A 19785-nucleotide genomic window follows, 5' to 3' on the forward strand; every position below is an offset into this window, starting at 1 on the left:
TTATTCACCGAAAAGACAACTTGAATCGTATGTATAAAATTTTGCCACACATTTGTATGAAGTTACAATATATCCTTCTTAATAAGTTAAGAGAAAACTAGCGGGCAAAATTCTGGCAAGCCCATGAGCTTAAAAATGAAAATCTGTCAAGTTCCTATTATACACATTCAAGTTAGCTCAAATCCATGACTGTCCTACCAAAGAAAAGCCCACGACTCTGATATCAACATATTATATGTATCGCCATACAGTCAAGCCTAACCCAAAAAACCACAGGGAAGTTGAAGGTGCTCTCTGGTACAGCGGCACAGAGCATTGCTGAAGCGAAAAATATGACAATCAGCAAGACGTCGCGGTCATCAGCTCGAGCATGATCTTGATTTCCTATTCTTCTGCCTGCATGTGATTTTGCAATGTGATCATTACCAGTACATGCCAAAAGAGAGAGATTTGGTTGTTTTGGGAAAAAAAGGGAGGGGGTTGAATATTAGCCACCAACCAGAATGAGTCCTTCTTTTCTTGTGCTAGTAACTCTTCAAATGATATTTCACTATATTTCTCATCTGTGCTCTCCACTTGTTCCCTGGATTTGGCCTTCAACTCCATGCAGGCACTAATTTCAAGCATCTGTGATGATAAGGAAGACGTATCATCAGATTATGTTGGAAAAATGAGAGCAAGGGAGAACCACACTTCCAATAAACGTTATTATTTAAATTTTTGTAATGAGATATTAGCAGAATGGAAAAAGAAAAAGCTAAAAAAACTGCAGACGTCTTCAAGATTTTGTAAGAAAAAGGTCATTTCACTCATATATGATGCCAAACTTCTTCAATCATAACTTTCAAGGTATTTAGGACAACAATCCAAGTTAAATTAGCGTAGGCACCACCTCAACAGATATCTAAGGCCTCTTATCATATGCTATCTTACAAATTAAAGGAATTTATATTTATACCTTCTTGTATGCTGGTGAAAGCTTAAGCTGTTGTTGAAGCCAATTGTAGACAGACGCATCCTCTTCCAGTCTCTTCTGTTCTAACTCTAGCTTGCATATCTGAAATATCGATGCATAAATCCTCTTGAAAGGTGACCCAAGTACTTGGTAACATTACTACCTACCAAATTCCAAAACGTTTTTATATAGCCAGCCAACCTGTTGACGAAGGCGGTCAAAAGAAGATCTGTCTGCCTTGAATAGTAGAGCCTTTGTTATTGTGAATTTACGTTGAATGACATCAGCCCTGTCATAAAAAAGAAAAAAAAAAAGGCAGAAAGTATCAGTACTGATGAATTTGAGAAGCAGAAGATGGTTCTAGAAAATCAATAGGATGAAGAGTCTAAAGGAAGAACGGAAATTTCATTATGACTTCAAAAATAATCACATGTTTCATGTTTGTGGACTAATAACAGGAAACAGTGTCATTTGCAGGGGAGGAGGGTGGGGCTTTAAGGACAAGTTCAGATGAGAAACAATTTTGTGAATAAATTGTGAGTGTCGAAACAGTTACAGTTCATATTACACACTTAATACTTCATACACATTATAAACACAGAACAGGGAGAAGGGATTAGCTCCTTGAAAAAAGTTCTAGAACATACTTGTGCTGTAACTCATTTCTAGCCGCCACCAAGCAATTAGCAAATTGTCCAACCTGCGTACAAGAGAAAGCAAAGAATTATAAAGTTGAAGGTAATTCGGTGTTTAATTTAATTATCCCGCTATCATTCATCTATAAATAAGATATGCTTGGCAAGTCACATGTGTTATGGACTTCAAGAGGCTTTGGGTGTATCTATAAGCAAAATTAAACCCAGAAATGAGAAGAATAAGAACAGGACATCTATCATTTAGTTCTAGCTATCTATCAATGTCTCTTTATCAATTTTCTCAAATTTACCCTAATTTGAATTCCCAAGATTACAATGAGGCTGAGGATAACTTATAACATAAACTGGGCCGAAAAAGCTAAAAAAATCGCTCTTATAGTACAACTGTAAAAGACACAAACAGCGAATTTCATTCATCCCATGCGTTCCTGAGATAATAAATAGACTGATATTTTCAGGACCTAATTTGACTAACAGACAATAAGATGACCTGAAGGTGCAAACTCCCATAAGCTCAAGCTATCTGATTCTTCTATAACACTAAATCAAGATTCGAAAGTGCAGAAATAATCAACTATGGTAAAGAACAACAATACGGAAATATATTTGAGGCATTTTATTCCACAAGAAATTCCATGAAGTCATTTAGTCCAATTTTATGGGAAATGCAGAAAAGCCTACAATATAATATAAGCTCATATCCTTGAATCCAACATTTCATCTTTCGTTATTGTTTATTGAGCTGTTTATATAGATTTTGAGATGTTAAACCTCATTTGTAACCTTGGACGTAGTTAACATAAGTTGATCACTTTCTCAGCCAAGACTAAAGGTGATCCTTAACATATAAGCTTTAGGAATAAAAATCCTCACAGAACCACAATTAAGATTTCAAAATGATGTATCAAAACCCAAATTGCACTGGGAGGAATCAAGCAAATGGCAACATTCTAACTTCTTAATGGTCTCATTATCATCATATGAAGGAACTAATTGTTACCTCATTCTCCACCTGCTCAAGATTCCATACATTATTTCAAATATCTATTTTCACACGTCTTCCTATTTTCACACTAGGGATGCCAGATATCTCTTCCTGCTGAAGTAACCATCTAACCAACAAAGTTAATCCTATACTTCTGTAATGGCGTAACCACGTTTAAAGAGAAGAGTAGGTTGTAAGAGTGCAACAAAACTACTCCATGCAGTGTATTTCCTCATTGCAAGAAAAAGGATGGAATTAGACAGAACCATTGACTCTTCTAATATCTTAAAGATGAATGTACATATCGCACATTTTTTTTCAAATTTCATAAGGTATCTCATCTCAACAGTACAAGTTACAGCTAAAATCAATTGTGCTCCATTAAATTTATCATTAGCAAGGACAAGTTAGGCAAAACACCAATTAAACCAAACCCCACAGATATCAATAATCACTACATTAATTATAAAACCCTTGTGAAACAAAAATAAATAAATAACAAATCCATTTCTATAACATGACACAGTAAAAAACCATAACTAAACAGCAAAACGTTATTTTTTTAAAAATGACAATTAAAAATATAAAACCTTTGGGAACGAAATTTAAGAACCTGAGCAAGTGTCAATTTCTTGGACTCATGGCACTCCATAAGCTCATCGTATTGTTGCTTGATCTTCCTCTGTGTGGCACTACTCGATGATGTAAACGGGTAAAAACATACCAATTCCTCATGGACCCGAGAACCCAAACCCGGACCGGAATTTTCCTTATCACGCATATGAAAACAATTATCTTCTTCTTCTTCTTCCAAATGCGATGAACTCTTCTTCTTGGCTCTCCTCTTCTTCTTCTTCACTCTCTGATCCCCGCCCGACCCGAGTTTCTCCACGTCCAGACCCGACCCGGCGTCATCCGGGTCACCACCTTCTCTGTTCACAAACAAGCTCGCCCATTTTGGAGAATCAGATGGTAAGATCTCAACGAGGAGCTTGTGGGGTGGATTGGCGATATGGGTCGGGTCATTTTCATGGGTTAGATGGGTTTTGCCCAGAGTTTCAGACAATGAACGCTTGAGTTCAAAAAGGTCGTTCTGGGTCTGTTGCTTTTGCTCTGTTTTTCTCAGAATTTTGAAAACAGAGAAGGAGCAGATGAAGAGAGAGAAGGTGAAGAAGAAGATGAACGCGCACAAAGAGAACATGGGTTGTGTTTGAGAGTGACACTGTATTGGGATTGGAAATTTAGAAGCCAGATTGGATAAATACAAAGAGGAAGCCACCATTGAAACGCGTCATTCACAAAAAACAGAGAGACGCGCAGAGAGAGAGAGAGAGAGAGAGAGAGAGAGAGAGAGAGATATATATATATATATATATATATATATATATATATATATATATATATATATATATATATATATATATATATATGGGCTTTATATGTGAATGTTGCTAATTTAGAGTTTGTGAATTTGTGAGTATTAAAGTAAAAGTGGTGTGGGGGTCTGATTGATTGAAAGTGAGGCAAACTGCTGAGAAAGAAATGAAATGAGAGGAAATGGTGTTGGTTCTTTCCTAGTACGCTGCTTTGAAACTTCTATTATCTTATTCGCTTCACTCAGTCTCACACCCTGTGTTGCTTTTCTAATTTTCTCATTTCTATGGAGGATGATTTGGGCCTGCGTGTGCGACAAGGGCTGTCGTTTTGTATCACATAACAAACTGTGTGTGGTATTTTGGGAAATGCTAGGATAAGTCGTTTGTAAACCTGACTGAAATTTAACGGCTCATGCATGTGGATTTTATTGTAAGACTCATGTGTATATTTAAAAATCATTAATGGTCAATGAGCGACTAACTATAGCATTTCTAATAGGATAATAAGTGTAAGACTCAAAATTGTATACTTTTATGTTATATATAATATATATATATATGCACATAGGTCAAATTAAGATGTTAGTGGGTTTCATTTTTTGGCTTCTGAGGTTTTTCTTTGGAGATTTGCATTCAAGATTGTATTTTTATAAGGTGGTTTGAGTATTTCTAAACGTATAATAAGGTTCATATTTGACCCCTTGATTTGAATTTGTCGAAAAAATAGACTATGAAATTAGTTTTGAAGATACGTACAGAGAGGGACTAGTTTCTGATAAGCTTCATCAGATGAAGATGTTATAGGTGTCAATGGTCAACTAAGAAATGATGATGTGATGGGACCATAAACCTCTCCTATTGGTGGCGCATTAACTTTGTTCAAATCCTACTTTGTTTTGAAATCTTGAAGAGTTCTAATTACCATTTTCTTATTCTACTACTTTACGTAACCTACTGTTTAATTTAATTACCATTACGGCAAATCAGAGGTGCCCTGCATTCATGTCCGGTCAGGTGCACCCATGTTCCATGTGATGGAATGGTCACGTAAGATCTCAAGGAAAGGCCAGCCAGGACAAACTTCACTGTTTTATACATCAATGTGTTAGTAAACTTACCACAATTAAAGTGGGGTTGGAATAACTTTCACAAGAACAAAGCAATTGAACTTTCTATTATTACCATTGGAAACTTTCTTACAAGAACAAAGCAATGGAACTATTGCTTTCTCAAATACATAACAATTGAAATATTTCAATTACTTGGAAGCCAGATGCTTCCATACTAACTACAACATTTGCACATGGACTCAATTAGTATCATCTCGATGTGCTTTCGATCCCCACATTGATTCCGCCATTTTTGTAGCATGCAGGGCACACCGATGAAAACAGAGGATAGTATATACATACAGCTTCTACACAAACATCTCAAACTCTGTAGGCTTTCAACCATGTGGTGTGTTGTATATTTGTACAACTTCACCCTGGAAGAGCCAAAATTGAATGGACCAAATGATTGCACTGACCTTGTGTGTACTAAACATACCCCAGGATAATTAACTGATTGCTGTATTGGTGTGTAAAGAAATCAATATATGACCTTCATTCGTTTGCTTGAGAGACTGAGAATCACTAGCTGCAAATGGCCTCCACAGAGAGTTTCTTCATGACATTTGGACATGGATCACCTCCGAAATTCTCAGGTGCTACAGTTACTGAGCATGAGTTCTGCCCAATACAACTCTGCAAGAATAAAGTCATTCTTTAATATTTATGTATGATGGGAACAAGGGAGGTAGGAGTTAAAAAAACCCAAGTAATAAAGCATTAAACTGAGATAAGTTGGCCTAAGAAAATCAAAATGAGCCTTTAAGAGGCAAAAATTTATTTTGTGTGATTGGTGAAACTATTTGGATTCTTTTGAAACAACTGAGTTCATGAGTCCAAAGCTGGACTGTCTTTGTTGACATGGATCAGCATTGGACAATGAGAAACAAGGGATTTGTCTATAAGACCAAAAACTTTCTGGTTAGAGCTGAGTATTTGGAGAACCAGTAAACTCGGAAGGAAGTTCCATGGCAGGAGTTGCTAGCAAATTTATCAGTTCGAATACAAGAAAACATATATGAAACAAGTTGTGCAAGATAGTAGTAGTATACCCTTTGAAAAGCATCATATGAATTGTGCGCATGACAGCTTCCCTCACGGAAGCTTCCACAAACCCCTTCTGGCGTTCCAAAGCTAGCAAACTTTATTGATGATATTTTCTGCCCATAGCCACATGACAAATGGGCTTTAGGCCTCACAGGTTTTTTGACCTTGCCTGAGGCTTGCATTTGCCAACTCATAAGATTTGGTTGCCACTCATAAATATCAGCACATATGCTATCTATTTCCCTTCTGACCAAAAATATCCCATTTGGATCTCCACCCCACTCTTCTAAAACAACCAACAAATTGCCTGTTGGATTTAGCCATGTGCGAGGAACATGATACCTGAAATTATTAACAAGTAACCAGTTTGTCAGTTACCTGTGAGAAAGCATAACCAGAGCTACAAATAACGTTTACTTACCATCTCTGGGAAGCCTCCCCACAGTTACTTAAGCATTTCTTCTCATGAAATGTCCCAGCATAGTTACAGGCACCACAACTACCAGATGCTTTATAAGCAGGCCAGTAGCGTCCAATACTCCTGCCATTTACCCATACTTGACCTTTTCCCATGCTGCCCATATCTAGAGCCAATGGTGAATTTCCAGCTGGTGCATTGAAAGTTGTCTAGAACCATAACAAAAAGGACGCATTTTAATATGATTGTGACCCAAGCTCTAACAGAATTTATATATGTTGTAACCTCAGGAAACTAACAGACTAATAAGGTCAGTTGAAGTTCGATTTACTCACTTTGTACCATGTCAGAGGCTGCCTTCTTGTGACTAAAGACCCCTGAATCCACTCAACTGAGGAACTCCCACTGAGTGAATGAAGACTCAAGGCTTCTCCTTTAAGCCCAACCTGAATGAGGGTATGCAATTTAATGAATCTCTCATATGTCACAGGGCAATAAGAGAAGACAAAGTAGAATGCGAAAGCATACCTTATAAGACCATTTCTGCCATGACAAGTCCCTCCTTCCCTCATTAAGACCATTTAGTATGACGGGGCCAAGAACACCAGCATTCCAAGTCTCAAAATGTGGACCAACATTCTGAACTCAAAACACAGACAATACAAAGTCAAATTTTAAATTCTTTGGGTGTGTGTACATGTGAGAGAGAGAGAGAGAGAGAGAGAGAGAGAACACACCGGGAGGCCAACAGCAATGCTTAGAAGCGCAATCTGGTTGATACCAGCTCTCAAATTCACACCTTGACTAAATGTAAGTTTTGGAAATTCTAAACTTCCGTATGAAGTTCCTGAGCAAAAAATCAGTAATAGAAGGTTATGGGCGGATATTATACAATAATCAAATAATCAATTAGCATGTGTGAACAGAAAATAGTTCTTTATATGTATATACTTTGGTTACTTGTTGGATCAAGGGCAAATACTGAAATTATAACGTAAAGCGAATACTTCATACTGTGTTGTACAAACTTATGGATCATATTTCACTTTACAGAGTACAAGCAATTTATTGTTTAGTATGATAGAATTGGACCACTTTGTTCAAGTTGCATGACCAGAAACACTTTAAACCAGCAATAAGCTGCATACCTGCAAGTTGACCATTGATGAAAACACGCAAAGCATGACCAGCTGATAAGATCGTCAGTACAGGATACTTTCCGCTTCTCAAAAATTCCTCATTGGGATCAATCTTAACACTGGAAAGGGAAGAGAATAAGATGGGAATTTCATATAAATATGTCACAGGTATTTTGCTTCAGACAAAATGTTCATGGAAAAAGACTGAACGGGTATATGTTACTCACTCTGTTAGGTACCACAGATAATCAGAGGAATCTCTAGTGGTATTTATCTGCTCCAACAACCCGGCTGTGGTAAATGAAGTGTCAGCATAAGTGGCAGTCTCATCATTGTAAGCCTGCCAAGAGAATGCTCCATGCAGAGGAACACGGGGCATCTTCATCTGTGCACTTTGAGCACCAACCTGTACACATATATTTGTGAAACATCATAATTTTTATTGTCCAAAAAATCTAGAAAGGATATCCCTTTTATTTCTTTGCATCAAGGAATACATGCAGAACAGAAGCTCAAAAATACAGATAATCTAAATCATGAATATCATGTGAAAATCAACTCTCATTGTACAATATCTACATGAATACAATTTTCAGAATATCTTTTTAGCAGGTAGATTATTTAAACAATCTATTAAAGCTAGAAATATTTCAGCAACTTGACATTCATTATATGTAGCTCCAAATCCATCCTGACAACACTGCAGTTTATCAAAAGCTTTTTAACTCACCCTTGCAGTGTTATAAACTGTGTTCTTGCAGTCAGGAAGAATGCTAATAGACCATGGAGGCAGGTTGTAATGCATGTTCCCAAATGCCACCTTTGCAAATGATCTTGGATTGTAATTTGCAAGAAATGCAGCACATGCTCCAGACTTCGATTTGAATACATGAGCCTATAAACCATGGTAACAGCAGGTTAGTTATCATCCAAATCAATATGAAAAAGGATACCAAAATTTCTGAGAATCTTAAGTAGATTAACCTCTTGGTAAGTCCCAAGTGGTGTAACAGTAGGATCTGCAGAAACTAGAGCTGGTTCACATAGTTTTATTGCTCTATGCAGATCTTTCAGATGGCCCCATTTAGGTTGCCTTAATAATCCTGCATAAAGAAAGAGGAAGGTATTGTCATGTTTAAGCAAAAATATGGATCTTTACAGATTTATTTCATCCATTTTAAACTTGAAACTACTTTAGGGGAAACAAAAGCTGCCAGATAAAATTAGGGTTAGTTTATATGGCCCTTCAGATGCCAAACCTATCAAATACACTAAAATATATATATATAAATACAAAAACATATATAATTTTCAAATCCAGAAATGTCCTTTGATCATTTCTCAGAGGAAGGTCCACGCAAGACGGAGTAATATGTGCATCCAAATTTGCTTCTTTTTTTTTATTTCCCAGTTCTTCGATGGCTAACTGTATGTGGCAATCAACCTTTATACAGGGAGAAAAGGGGAACTTTATGACTAAATTTCAAAGAGATAGTATATATGCTTCTTGCAGTCACTTGTTAGTCAATCTCTTGTTACCAGATATCAGGTGCCACCCGTTAAACAGAGTTCAGCTTCTATCTAGTCACTTCAATGACAATAACGTCGCCAATCACAACAGACCACATCACAAAATGGTAGGACACTATCATTAATATACTGAAATGCAAAGATGATAAACTGGCTTGCCCTCTTGGCTCTTGCCATATGGTGAAAGTGACAAGCACGCAGTTGGCTGTCATTTGGCAAAGGGTGCTTGTTGACAGTATGATACATCAGGCATAGAGAATATGGAATTTAAACTTAATTCCCACCTTTTCTCACTATAGAAGCTAGAAAAAACCAAAAAAAATTATAATATACTTGAGAGTTTATATTCAGAGTGCACAAAGTCAAATGTTAATAACTTATAGAACTCAAATCCTTTGCACATACCATATTCATCAAGGGGAGCATCGTAATCATAACTAGTAGCAATGAAAGGGCCACCAGCTGTTCGGCCAAAATTTGTTCCTCCGTGGTACTGGAATCATAAGACATGTAAATTACATTTTCTGGACATGTTCAGGAATTTGATTTCACTTAGTAACTTCCAGAAAATAACCTTACCATATAATAATTAATGAATGATCCACCTTTCTGTATAAACCTCGCAACTGAAAAGGCTAAATCCTCAGCTGGTCGGGAAGGAACTGCACCCCCAAACTCAGTATACCTGCAAAACAATACAGATCAAGTATAATGAGAAGAAACCCATGAGCTATTATTACCTATAATCCTTAGGTAGGTGGTACAAATACAGGAATTGGTTCCTATTAAAGGTGACAAGCATGAAAAAGTACCATCCAGTCCAGGCTTCAGTCCACATCTTTGGTTTGTAGGCCTTGTTTGGAGAGAAGTAGTCACAGTAGAACCCATTGCATGCGTTAATCTGTTGAGATAAAATTTATTAGGAAAATAAGAAACCGAGAGAATAAAACACACACACACACACACAAGAAGGAATAACAAGTAGCACCGAGGAAAATGAAAAAATATATACTTAATAGCTGAAAGCTAAACCAAAGTCATGACTCTCAAATCAGGTTACAAAACAAACATATTTCCAACATCTCCAAGATAAGAAAAGGTTTTAGTAATACAGCACCACCAACCCAAGTTGAAAAGGGCATGAATATAATTTTAAAAAAGAGACATGGCCATTGGCCACCATTCAATCATTACAAAAAGAGGGCCAAGAGAAATAAAGAATTACTGTAACCTACGGGAGTGTGTGAGAGAGAGAGAGAGAGAGAGAGAGAGAGAGAGAGAGAGAGAGAGAGAGAGAGAGAGAGAGAGAAGAGAGCAAAGCTTAGCCATGTGCAATGAGGAATCATCATTCATATAAACCATGACTAACTCGGAGACAACACACTATTTCCCACTAAGAATGAGGGAACACACAAATGGGTTCCAGAACATGACAGGGAAGAAAGGTGAAGAAACAAAAAAGTCTCTTACAATAGGATCAGGGGCATCATCTTGTTTGCACATGACCCAGGGGACACCAGTGCCTAGTCCCAAAGCCATATGAGCTGCCCAGTCAGTGTAGACTTTACCCGGTGCACCAAGTTCATACTCCATGGGTCCATACTCATTTTCAATCTGTCACAGAAGTTGATAGTAGAAGATACTTCTGTCAGTTTACTAGCTCCATTCATCAAATTGTGTGACAAAATTGGGAAAACTCGAGCAAATTTTTTGCGAGGAAAACTAAAAGCAGCAGATTGGATTCAAGGAAATACTACAATGGTGTACTTTGGCTACCTGGGATAGAATTATTGGACCACCTTGAGACTGAAACAACCTTTCTGCTTTCATCATATTTACAATCTTTGTTGTGAAACTTTGCATTTGAGCCTTGACAATGGTAGTTCAGAAAACAAATGTAGTCAGTGGAAATAAGTATTATATATGTAAAAGGAAACTTCAGGTCTACGGATGATAATGCCGAACCTTAAAAGGCCCATTATCTGTTCTGAATTGGATACCAGGAATGTACTTGAGCCATACAGGAAATCCCCTGAAAATTGAAGCAATTAATTTTGTTATAATCTCATAGCTTTAAACTGGACTGAGATGAGGTATCTTCCTATTTTTAGAAATTTCATAATTATTACCCGAAGTTCCATTCAGCACAAACATAAGGACCAATCCTGAGATGAACATACAAGCCTGCCTGCTGAATCAGCTTGATAAACTTGACCAGATCATAGTTGTCTTCAAAATAATACTGCAAAATAATTAAAATAAAAATTAAGAAAAAAAATTGCAATGTGTAATTGCATGGCCAGAAAATAAAGCATCAAAAACATAAGGTGTCACTGTCAATTACTTTGCCAGGTGAAGGTTCATGCCCATTCCAGAAAACATAAGTCTGAATCACATCCAAACCTCCTTCCTTGGCTTTCTGAATAAGATCTGGCCACATCTGCAACCAACCAAAAAATCCCAGCACTTAAGGACAGCAAAACAATAAACCCAAAACTGAAGTTAAGTAATTTTACAACCAGGAAAAAGAAAAAAGAGGATGAGGATGTGAAGATAGAGGTGCCCAGCTGGAGAAAAGAATTTAGAGAGAGCAAGAAGGTGAAAAGACAGAAACTTGAAGAGACCCTTGAAGCACATTTGTATAAAATTACCTCAGGGGTGCTTCTTGGGTAGTGAATAGATCCAGAAATGAGGATCCTCCTCTGCCCATTAATGACAATAGCCTTAGAGTCATAAGACACAGAGGCTTTTGCAGAACCAACCCATGAACACAACACCACCAGGAGCACTAGCACATTCCACATTACAAGCCTCAACCCCATACACAAAAACCTAGCAAATTTGAGCTTTCAGCTCACCACCAGAGCAATGGCCTTTTTGCTGATATTATTCTTTCTTTGTTTCTCTGCCACTTTATTATATGCTTCTTTTGGTGACGGAGAGAAAGACAAGGTAACCCAGCTGGTTTATGTCTTCCTTTTCCTTTGTCTGAGAGGTTTCTTTATTTTCTTTCTGGGAAAAAATGGGAGAAAAAAGGAAAATGAGATTTAAGGGCTGTGCTTTTTTCAGACTAGTGCAGTTGTTTGCCAGTAAGTGTGAATTAGTGTGCGAAAATGAAGGCGCTTTGTAGCTGCTTATAAACACTGAAGTATGGAGGCTTTGAAAGTGAGAGTGGGCCCCATTTCAAGGCCTTTGGGACCCACAATTTTGGCCTCACTCACTAAACAAGGAGCTCTACCCAATTGATCAATGGCACCACTTTAACAATAGGTGTACCATCACCACCCTCCTCAATGCTTGACACGTGTCCATAGACATAACTATGATTCCATAAATACAAAGCAAAAGTTAACTATGGTTATGTCTATGGACACGTGTCAAGCATTGAGGAGGGTGGTGAGGGTACACCTATGATTAAAGTGGTGAGCAAAAATGCACCCATTGATCAATTGAGTTCCCTTCTTAATTTTTGGGGACATTATTACTTAAATAAAACGTTTTTTTTTTAATCAATAAATAAATAAATAAATAATTTATCAATCAATAAAAAGTTTTTATAACAAAAATATTAATTTTCCTTTTTTTTGTTTTTTGGTCTGAAAGGAAGGGGAAAAAAAACAAATGGCAAGTATTAGAAAACTGTAATTTAGGGTTAAAGGTCTGTTTGGCTGTTTGCTTTCATGGGGTCGTTTTCTCTTTTTATAACACAAAGATTCTCAACTCAATCCCGATACGGTCGGTTTCCAATATATCGGCCGAGATATTTTATGTTTGTTTTGTAGATTTTCGACCCACTCACATATAAAGCGCGTGAACAATAAACACCAAATTCAACTACTTACTAAAATAAAATTTTTTTTTTTTTTTTTTTGTGTTTTTCTATTTAAAGTAACTGTTAAAGGAACTCGTATCAAATTGTTTTCTTTTTTCCAAAGGAATCCAATTGGTTGATTTTTTGGGTGTATATTGGGAAGTTCTATTCACTTGTTGGTTAGGCGCGTAGGGAAGCATCTCTCTTGGCAATTACGTTAATTTTTTTGGTCTTTGATTTTCGACTATGCTTAGAAAAATTTGTTTGTAAATTTTGTCACGGACTTGGATTTGAGAATCACCAGCAGACTACCTTGGACTTTTCATTGCGAAAAATTTGTGACAAAAAAAATTACTCTAATATCATAGTTAATTTTTTTATGTATGACGGAAACACCAAGTGACATGCTGATGTGACGTTACGAGCCTACTTAAATTATAAAACATGTATAATTATGTGAATGATAAACCTTAAATTCATGAACTTTTAATATTAGGGGATTCAAATATTCTCTATAAAAAATATTTCCATATAATAATTAGTTTATTGATTACGGTTGGAGATGGTTATTAATCAAGAAGAATGTTGATGATTATTGGATTGTTAAACGTTGTTCTTAACTAGTCCCAATATTGATCAAATAATGATTAAGATGGTGATGATTGCTATGGTTGATGCATAAGTTTCAAGGCATTGTTGTTCCCACACACACAATATCTCAAAATCAATGTGGCTATTGATAATCAAGTTGGTAAGACATGTTTTTGTAACCAAAAGTGTGTCATGGCGTTGAGAAGTACAGCATATAGCTAGAGTTCATTAAAAGTCTAATACAAAGATGGAACGTACGATTTTTATTGCAAGAATTAATTTGCAACTCCTAGCAGATTGCTTCAAATGCAACTACCGTCTACCAACCGGTACTTATGAACCACTTTTGCATACTCTCTTAATTCAATTAAAAAAAAGTATGTTTAGACTTTCAATGGTGCCGGACTTCAGTCGCTTATCCGTACGTATACGGATGACTGATAACGATAAATCTCATATACCAATCAATGATGATCATGTATTTGTGGGCAACTATATATAGAGAAAACCTTTAAAGATAATGGCTTTTGCTTTTAACCAACCTTCTTGCCATGTCTTCTAATCCACTCAATCTATGTAAGGAAGAAATGAAAAACAAAAAGTAACAAAAGTTGGAGCTCCATAGATTTGCAGTTGCAACAAGACTTGCACGGGCATAATTATGTCTCGAGGGTTAGTTTTATTCTCCTGCAAAATTCTTATGAAAGCAAGTTTTAACTAAAATAATTATGCCTTTTTTTCCCCAATAATTTTAAGGAATTAGCAATAAATTACAAATATTTGTTTTCTAAATCAATTAACTTCGATAACAACAAATATATTTTTAGATTCAAAATTTATTTTTTGACATTTGATTTATTTCAGCGACTATAAATATTACTCTAGAATCTCGTAAATTGATTCTTAAATAAATCAGAAACACATATTTTCGTAATAAAATGTGACTAGATTTGACTGATCTAATCTAATCTACTTGGTGGTTAGTTTTCTCTCTCTTTTTGCCACCAATTAAAATGTGGAAAAATTTCAATTTCAGACACCAATTAAAACAAAGAAATAGCGATGGCTTACTTGCCGGAATGTGCAAGTAAAAGAAAGAAAATAAAAGAAAAAGAGCCAAAGAACTTTTATAAAAGGTATTTATAATGACATATATTGTTAGTACATCTGTTAAGAGTCCTCCAAACAAAGCAAAGCAAAGCAAAAGTCACAAAAAGATTGAAAGGGGCTTGCATTGCATGCACTCCTCTTCCTCCACTCCTACCAATCCACCATGCATTATTCATTTAATAAATAAATAAACACCTACTTCCCTTAATTAACATCGTCTTAAATTTAAGACGAATGCTATTCACAATCGCTCAAAAGCGATTGTCTCATGACTTGCTAGACACGTGGATACACAAACGCTTGCTGCATTTCCCTTCCTTTTTTTAAATTATTGTTTCTCTTTCTTCTCTCGATTTTGCCTCTCTCTCTTTTTTTAATTACGTTTTCTCTTTCTTCTCTTGGTTACCTCTCTCTTTCTCTTTTTTAATTCTTTCTTCTCTTCTTCTTCTCTCCGCCTCTCTCTCTCTTTTATTCTTCTTCTTCTCTCAGTCTGTCTCCATCTCTATTTTCATTTTCCATCGCTCTCTCTCTCTTCTCTCCTCCTCCTTATTTCACAGGTCACAGGTTTCAAACACCCAAAGACATGACAATTCAAATCACGAAATTAACCAAAACCAAAGATACCCACTTTATGAACAAGAGCACAAGAGAGGGATCACGAAAAATAAAAAGCAAATATTTCCCCCAAACCAGTAATGAATCAATAAGAAAACTAAAAACTAGAGCTACCCAGATGAAATAGAGAGAGAGATTGGTGCTGGTGGTTTATTAAGAGATGCTGATGGTGCTTGGCTCAAGGGATTTACTGGAAAATTGGGAGTGGGTTCTATCCTTGAGGCAGAATTATGGGGCATTTTCTGGGGGCTCTCTTTAGCTTGGGATGCTGGGATTCGGCTTGTGGAGATTGAGTGTGACTCCATTGTTGCTGTGGACTTAATTAACAACCCGACTGGAGCCAACCATCCTCTCTCTAATGTCATCAATTATTGCAAACTAAAGATTCATGGTGATTGGAACTGTGTTGTCCATCATATCTATCGCGAGATGAATACTGCTGCGGATGCCTTGGCTGCAATGTGTGCTGATTTGGCTCCTGGCATTCAAATTTTTGATCTGCCTCCAACGTCTCTTATTGAAACTCTGGCTGCTGATGCCATTGGCACCTCCAGACCTCGCCTTCTTCCTTTGTAGTCTCTCTGTTGCTGGGCTTTTGCTCCTCCTTTTACCCAAAAAAAAAAATAGAGAGACAGAGAGACGGACGGACGGAGAGAAGAAGAGAAGAAAGAGAAAAAAGAATTAAAAAAGAGAAAGGAAGAGGCAACCGAGAGAATAAAGAGAAAACATAATTAAAAAAAGGAGAGAGAGGCAAAATCGAGAGAAGAAAGAGAAACAATAATTAAAAAAAGGAAGGAGAATGCAGCAAGCGGTTGTGTATCCACGTGTCTAGCAAGTCATGAGACAATCGCTTTTGAGCGATTGTGAATAGCATTCCTCTAAATTTAATTAATTAAACTTATAATTATTTATATGAGCTTCTAGAAGACTAGCTAGCTATTTCATGAAGGGTATTTTTGCCTTTTCACTTCCATTAATTGGATGTACGTGCCTTGTTTTTTAATAGGAAAATGTTTTTGTTGTTTTCTTCTTTCTATTCTATGCATGTTAGCTTCTGTGCTGCTGACTGTGGAGGAGAATCAGAACATCAGATCACAAAACCAAACAATAACGCGTTTTCTTATGTTGAGTATATTAAAATATGACTTCCATTTAAATTTTTAAATTTTTTATTTTATTTTATGTATGCAATAATTGTTATATTATCATATAAGATGCAGTATGGAACTTTCATTTCCTGCAACAGTTCAAACATATGGTGCAGAAATTTCCTGTTCAGTTAAATCTATACTATATTTTCAGATATTTTTTTTTATAGCACAAGCGATAGTTTTAACTACAGGAGATGAAAGTTTTTCACACACACAACCAAGATTTCATGGGGATTCGAACATGAAACCACTGGTTTGCAAGTCAAGACCATTTTTCATTGGGCTAGACTCCGTTTGCAGAGATTTTTTAAAATGAATAAAAAGGCAAATGAGAAAATGAATGAACTAATTAATATAATTTGAAGAAGCATGAAGAAAGTGAATGAACTAATTAATATAATTTAAGGACACTGAAGAGGGGATATTTCTTGCAAGAGAGAGTTGCTTGCAAATGCAATGCCCATCATGGCCTTTCATGACCCCTACCCAATTGTTACATTAATATTTAATTACCGACCCAGAAAGGAATATTTTTTTTCCAATTTGGGTGGCAATTGGCAAAATGATGCTAAGCTTTATGATCATTGCTAATTTAGAATATGATCAAGTAGTAGGAAGTGAGTTATATATATATTAGTTAATCATTTGTGCTCCACAAAATGGAGATAAACAAATCTAATGTTAGATGGTCAATCTAAATTATTAATAAAATTCGTTAAAATAAATGACTAAAATTAATAATCTGACAACATAACATGTTAAGATATCGTAATTAAATATCTCGTAATTGTGTTTATGATGACGATTTAGAAAATACAATGTGTGAGAGAGTCCAAAAGTGGCCAAGAAGATCATGACCATATATATATATATACAGAAATTCTCTTATGCGGACATCCGGACGTTATTATCGTGCGGACGCAGTGTATTTTGTACTAACCCTCTCTGTTTTCCTGCCTATTTACAATAGGATCCGGACGATAATAACGTGCAGACATCCGGATAAGAGAATATATATATATATATACACGCCCAATGAAATTATGAAACTAGGGCTTTTGGCTGAGCTCTTTCCCGCCATTAAATTGGGAGGGACAGTTTTTCCACTTTGCACCGAATTGCGTGAAGCCTTAAAAAGTACAAAACAGCCAAACAGCTTTCAGTTTTTGAGATTCGTAACCCTGTTTTTCTTCCAAATACATGCGAGTGTCTTTCTGCAATACTTGTCTCGTGCCATCTTTTTATGCACTCACGGTCTCACGGCACAAAACAAACCTAAACACTTCAACTTTTAGCTCTCTGTTTGGTTTAGGGCTAAATAATCTGAAATTCAAATTAGCATTTCATACGAATCCATAATGATTGTCTTAAATAAACAGAGATGCTCAAATATACCTTAAGTTATATGTTGTCGATGTGGTATAATACTCTCAACAAAACTCCAATATTTAACATGTCACATAATTAAGTTTACATTTATTGAAAATTCGAAATTTCACGGGACGTGACAAAAGAACAGCCGAAACAATATTTTTTGGTCATGGAATCAACGAGAGTAACTTTACGGGCTGCGTGACAAGCAATACGACGGAGAAGTACAAAAACGACACGCATCATTTATAATTAATATGCTAAGTTGAATGAGCCTTGAAGCAACAATTGTGGTTTACATTGAGTGAGGAGATAAAACAGTGCGGCGCTGAAAGCCGAATCATTAGGGGATGTGTTTGCTGTGTCGTGTACACTCGTCATGTGTGGTTTGTTTTTGGTTAGTGCGAATATATATCCAATATCCTAATGAAAAAGTGAACAATCCATGTCTCTGTCAAATATATTTTCAATTTTTTATTTACCCCAAGAAAAAAAAAATATCTCTGTCTCTCAAAATTCACGGGACCTTTTCAAATTTCAAACTTCCCTTTCACACAAACAACATACCCTAGTGGACTATGGAGTTTATACATGACTCAACATTGTATTTCAATGATTCGACAGTTTAATTTTGAAAGAAGCATTTGATTATAACACAATCATTTTAATGTTTCTTTTAAAAGAAGCATTTGTCTAATTGTTTCATCACAACTACACACCATAATGATTTACAATTTACATAATTTTGTTTCGTAAGGATGATTTATAAATGAATACTTGAAAGAAGGATAGTTTGAATTATTGAAATATAATGCAGAATGGGACTGCACAAAATGTCCCTTAATAAAAAGTATCAGACAATCGAACCGCTTTCACTAACAAGTTGTCTCTTACTTATCTTTGAAAGCAAAAGATATAGCATGTGTAATTATGTAGATGAAGATGATGGAAATCAACATTGGAGTGGGCATAACCGTGCATGCGTGGAAAGCCTTGCTAAAATATCTAAGGTCTAAACTTATGTGCCGGATCATGTGTTCCTATGTCAATGTAGTGGTCGATAGTTGTCAATGTCTTCAAAACCGATTAGTAACTAGTGGCTCACACACATCCTTTAGCCATATGGTCCTTTTCCCTGTAGAGGTGGCTTTTTTAGGACAATGAATCAAGCACACATTTACTCCCAATAGGCAACAAACCCTACACATAGACAGAACCATTTAGCCCAAACAATATGGTAAAATTCCAATTTAAGGGTCAATGGCCCTAGCCACCACAAAGCGTCTAGCTCAATGAAAAAGGACATTAATTTGCAGACAAAACGTCTTAAGTTTTGATATTCATGGCATCTTAGTTGTGCGTGTATGTGAGAAACTTCATTTCCAATAGTTTAGATTATCACTTGTATTAAAAATAAATAAGTAAAATAAAACTAATATAAAAAGAGTAAATTCCCATCTTCTTCCTTCAACATCAAAACAATAGGAATGACCCTAACTCATGCATTCTCTTGTACGATTTGCCTTAAATTGCTCAAATGATGTAACATGAGTAGAAACGGAGTCTAATTGGCCGACCTCTTTTCTTGTTGAATATGTTTTATTTTCATGATTTATAAATGAATTTTCTTTCTTTCTTTCTAAAAAAAAAAAACCAATATGTAGCTCATGCATTTTTTTTTATTCCCATATCTGAACCATGTCTTGAATGAAAGACCTTCGTCACCAATCTCTATTATTAAACTGCATAATTATCCATTTGTATTTCTTAATTAGACCTAATCCTTTTCTATACGTGCATTATTATAATAATTTCATTGTTGTTATTGGATGCGACACGATCATAACATTGACTTATCTCATGCAATTGACACACACAGAGCTTTCGTTCACATGAAAAATTGGGGGAAATTTTTATTTAA

The 19785-nt window shown here is 36.0% G+C and overlaps 2 protein-coding genes across 2 annotated transcripts; both read right to left on the minus strand.

The window, feature by feature from the left end:
- Nucleotides 1-30: 30 nt before the first annotated feature.
- LOC110767812 (CA-responsive protein) lies at nt 31-3957 on the minus strand. The gene is made up of 6 exons (XM_021971464.2): nt 3210-3957; nt 1603-1655; nt 1157-1244; nt 959-1057; nt 500-627; nt 31-396 (listed from the first exon to the last, which is right to left on the minus strand). Exons 1-6 carry the CDS (start codon nt 3876-3878, stop codon nt 360-362), a joined length of 1074 nt encoding a protein of 357 aa, XP_021827156.2. The 5' UTR covers nt 3879-3957; the 3' UTR covers nt 31-359.
- Nucleotides 3958-5116: 1159 nt separating this feature from the next.
- Nucleotides 5117-12328, minus strand: BGAL1 (beta galactosidase 1). The gene is made up of 19 exons (XM_021971462.2): nt 11867-12328; nt 11560-11655; nt 11345-11457; nt 11181-11247; nt 10992-11084; nt 10686-10829; nt 10028-10116; nt 9795-9900; nt 9621-9708; nt 8670-8788; nt 8416-8580; nt 7913-8091; nt 7695-7804; nt 7284-7393; nt 7075-7185; nt 6882-6992; nt 6550-6755; nt 6134-6470; nt 5117-5717 (listed from the first exon to the last, which is right to left on the minus strand). Exons 1-19 carry the CDS (start codon nt 12035-12037, stop codon nt 5607-5609), a joined length of 2526 nt encoding a protein of 841 aa, XP_021827154.2. The 5' UTR covers nt 12038-12328; the 3' UTR covers nt 5117-5606.
- Between the last annotated feature and the right edge of the window lie 7457 nt (nt 12329-19785).

The sequence above is a fragment of the Prunus avium genome, chromosome 3 (genome assembly GCF_965620075.1).
Source record: "Prunus avium chromosome 3, drPruAviu1.hap1.1, whole genome shotgun sequence".
NCBI lineage: Eukaryota > Viridiplantae > Streptophyta > Magnoliopsida > Rosales > Rosaceae > Prunus > Prunus avium.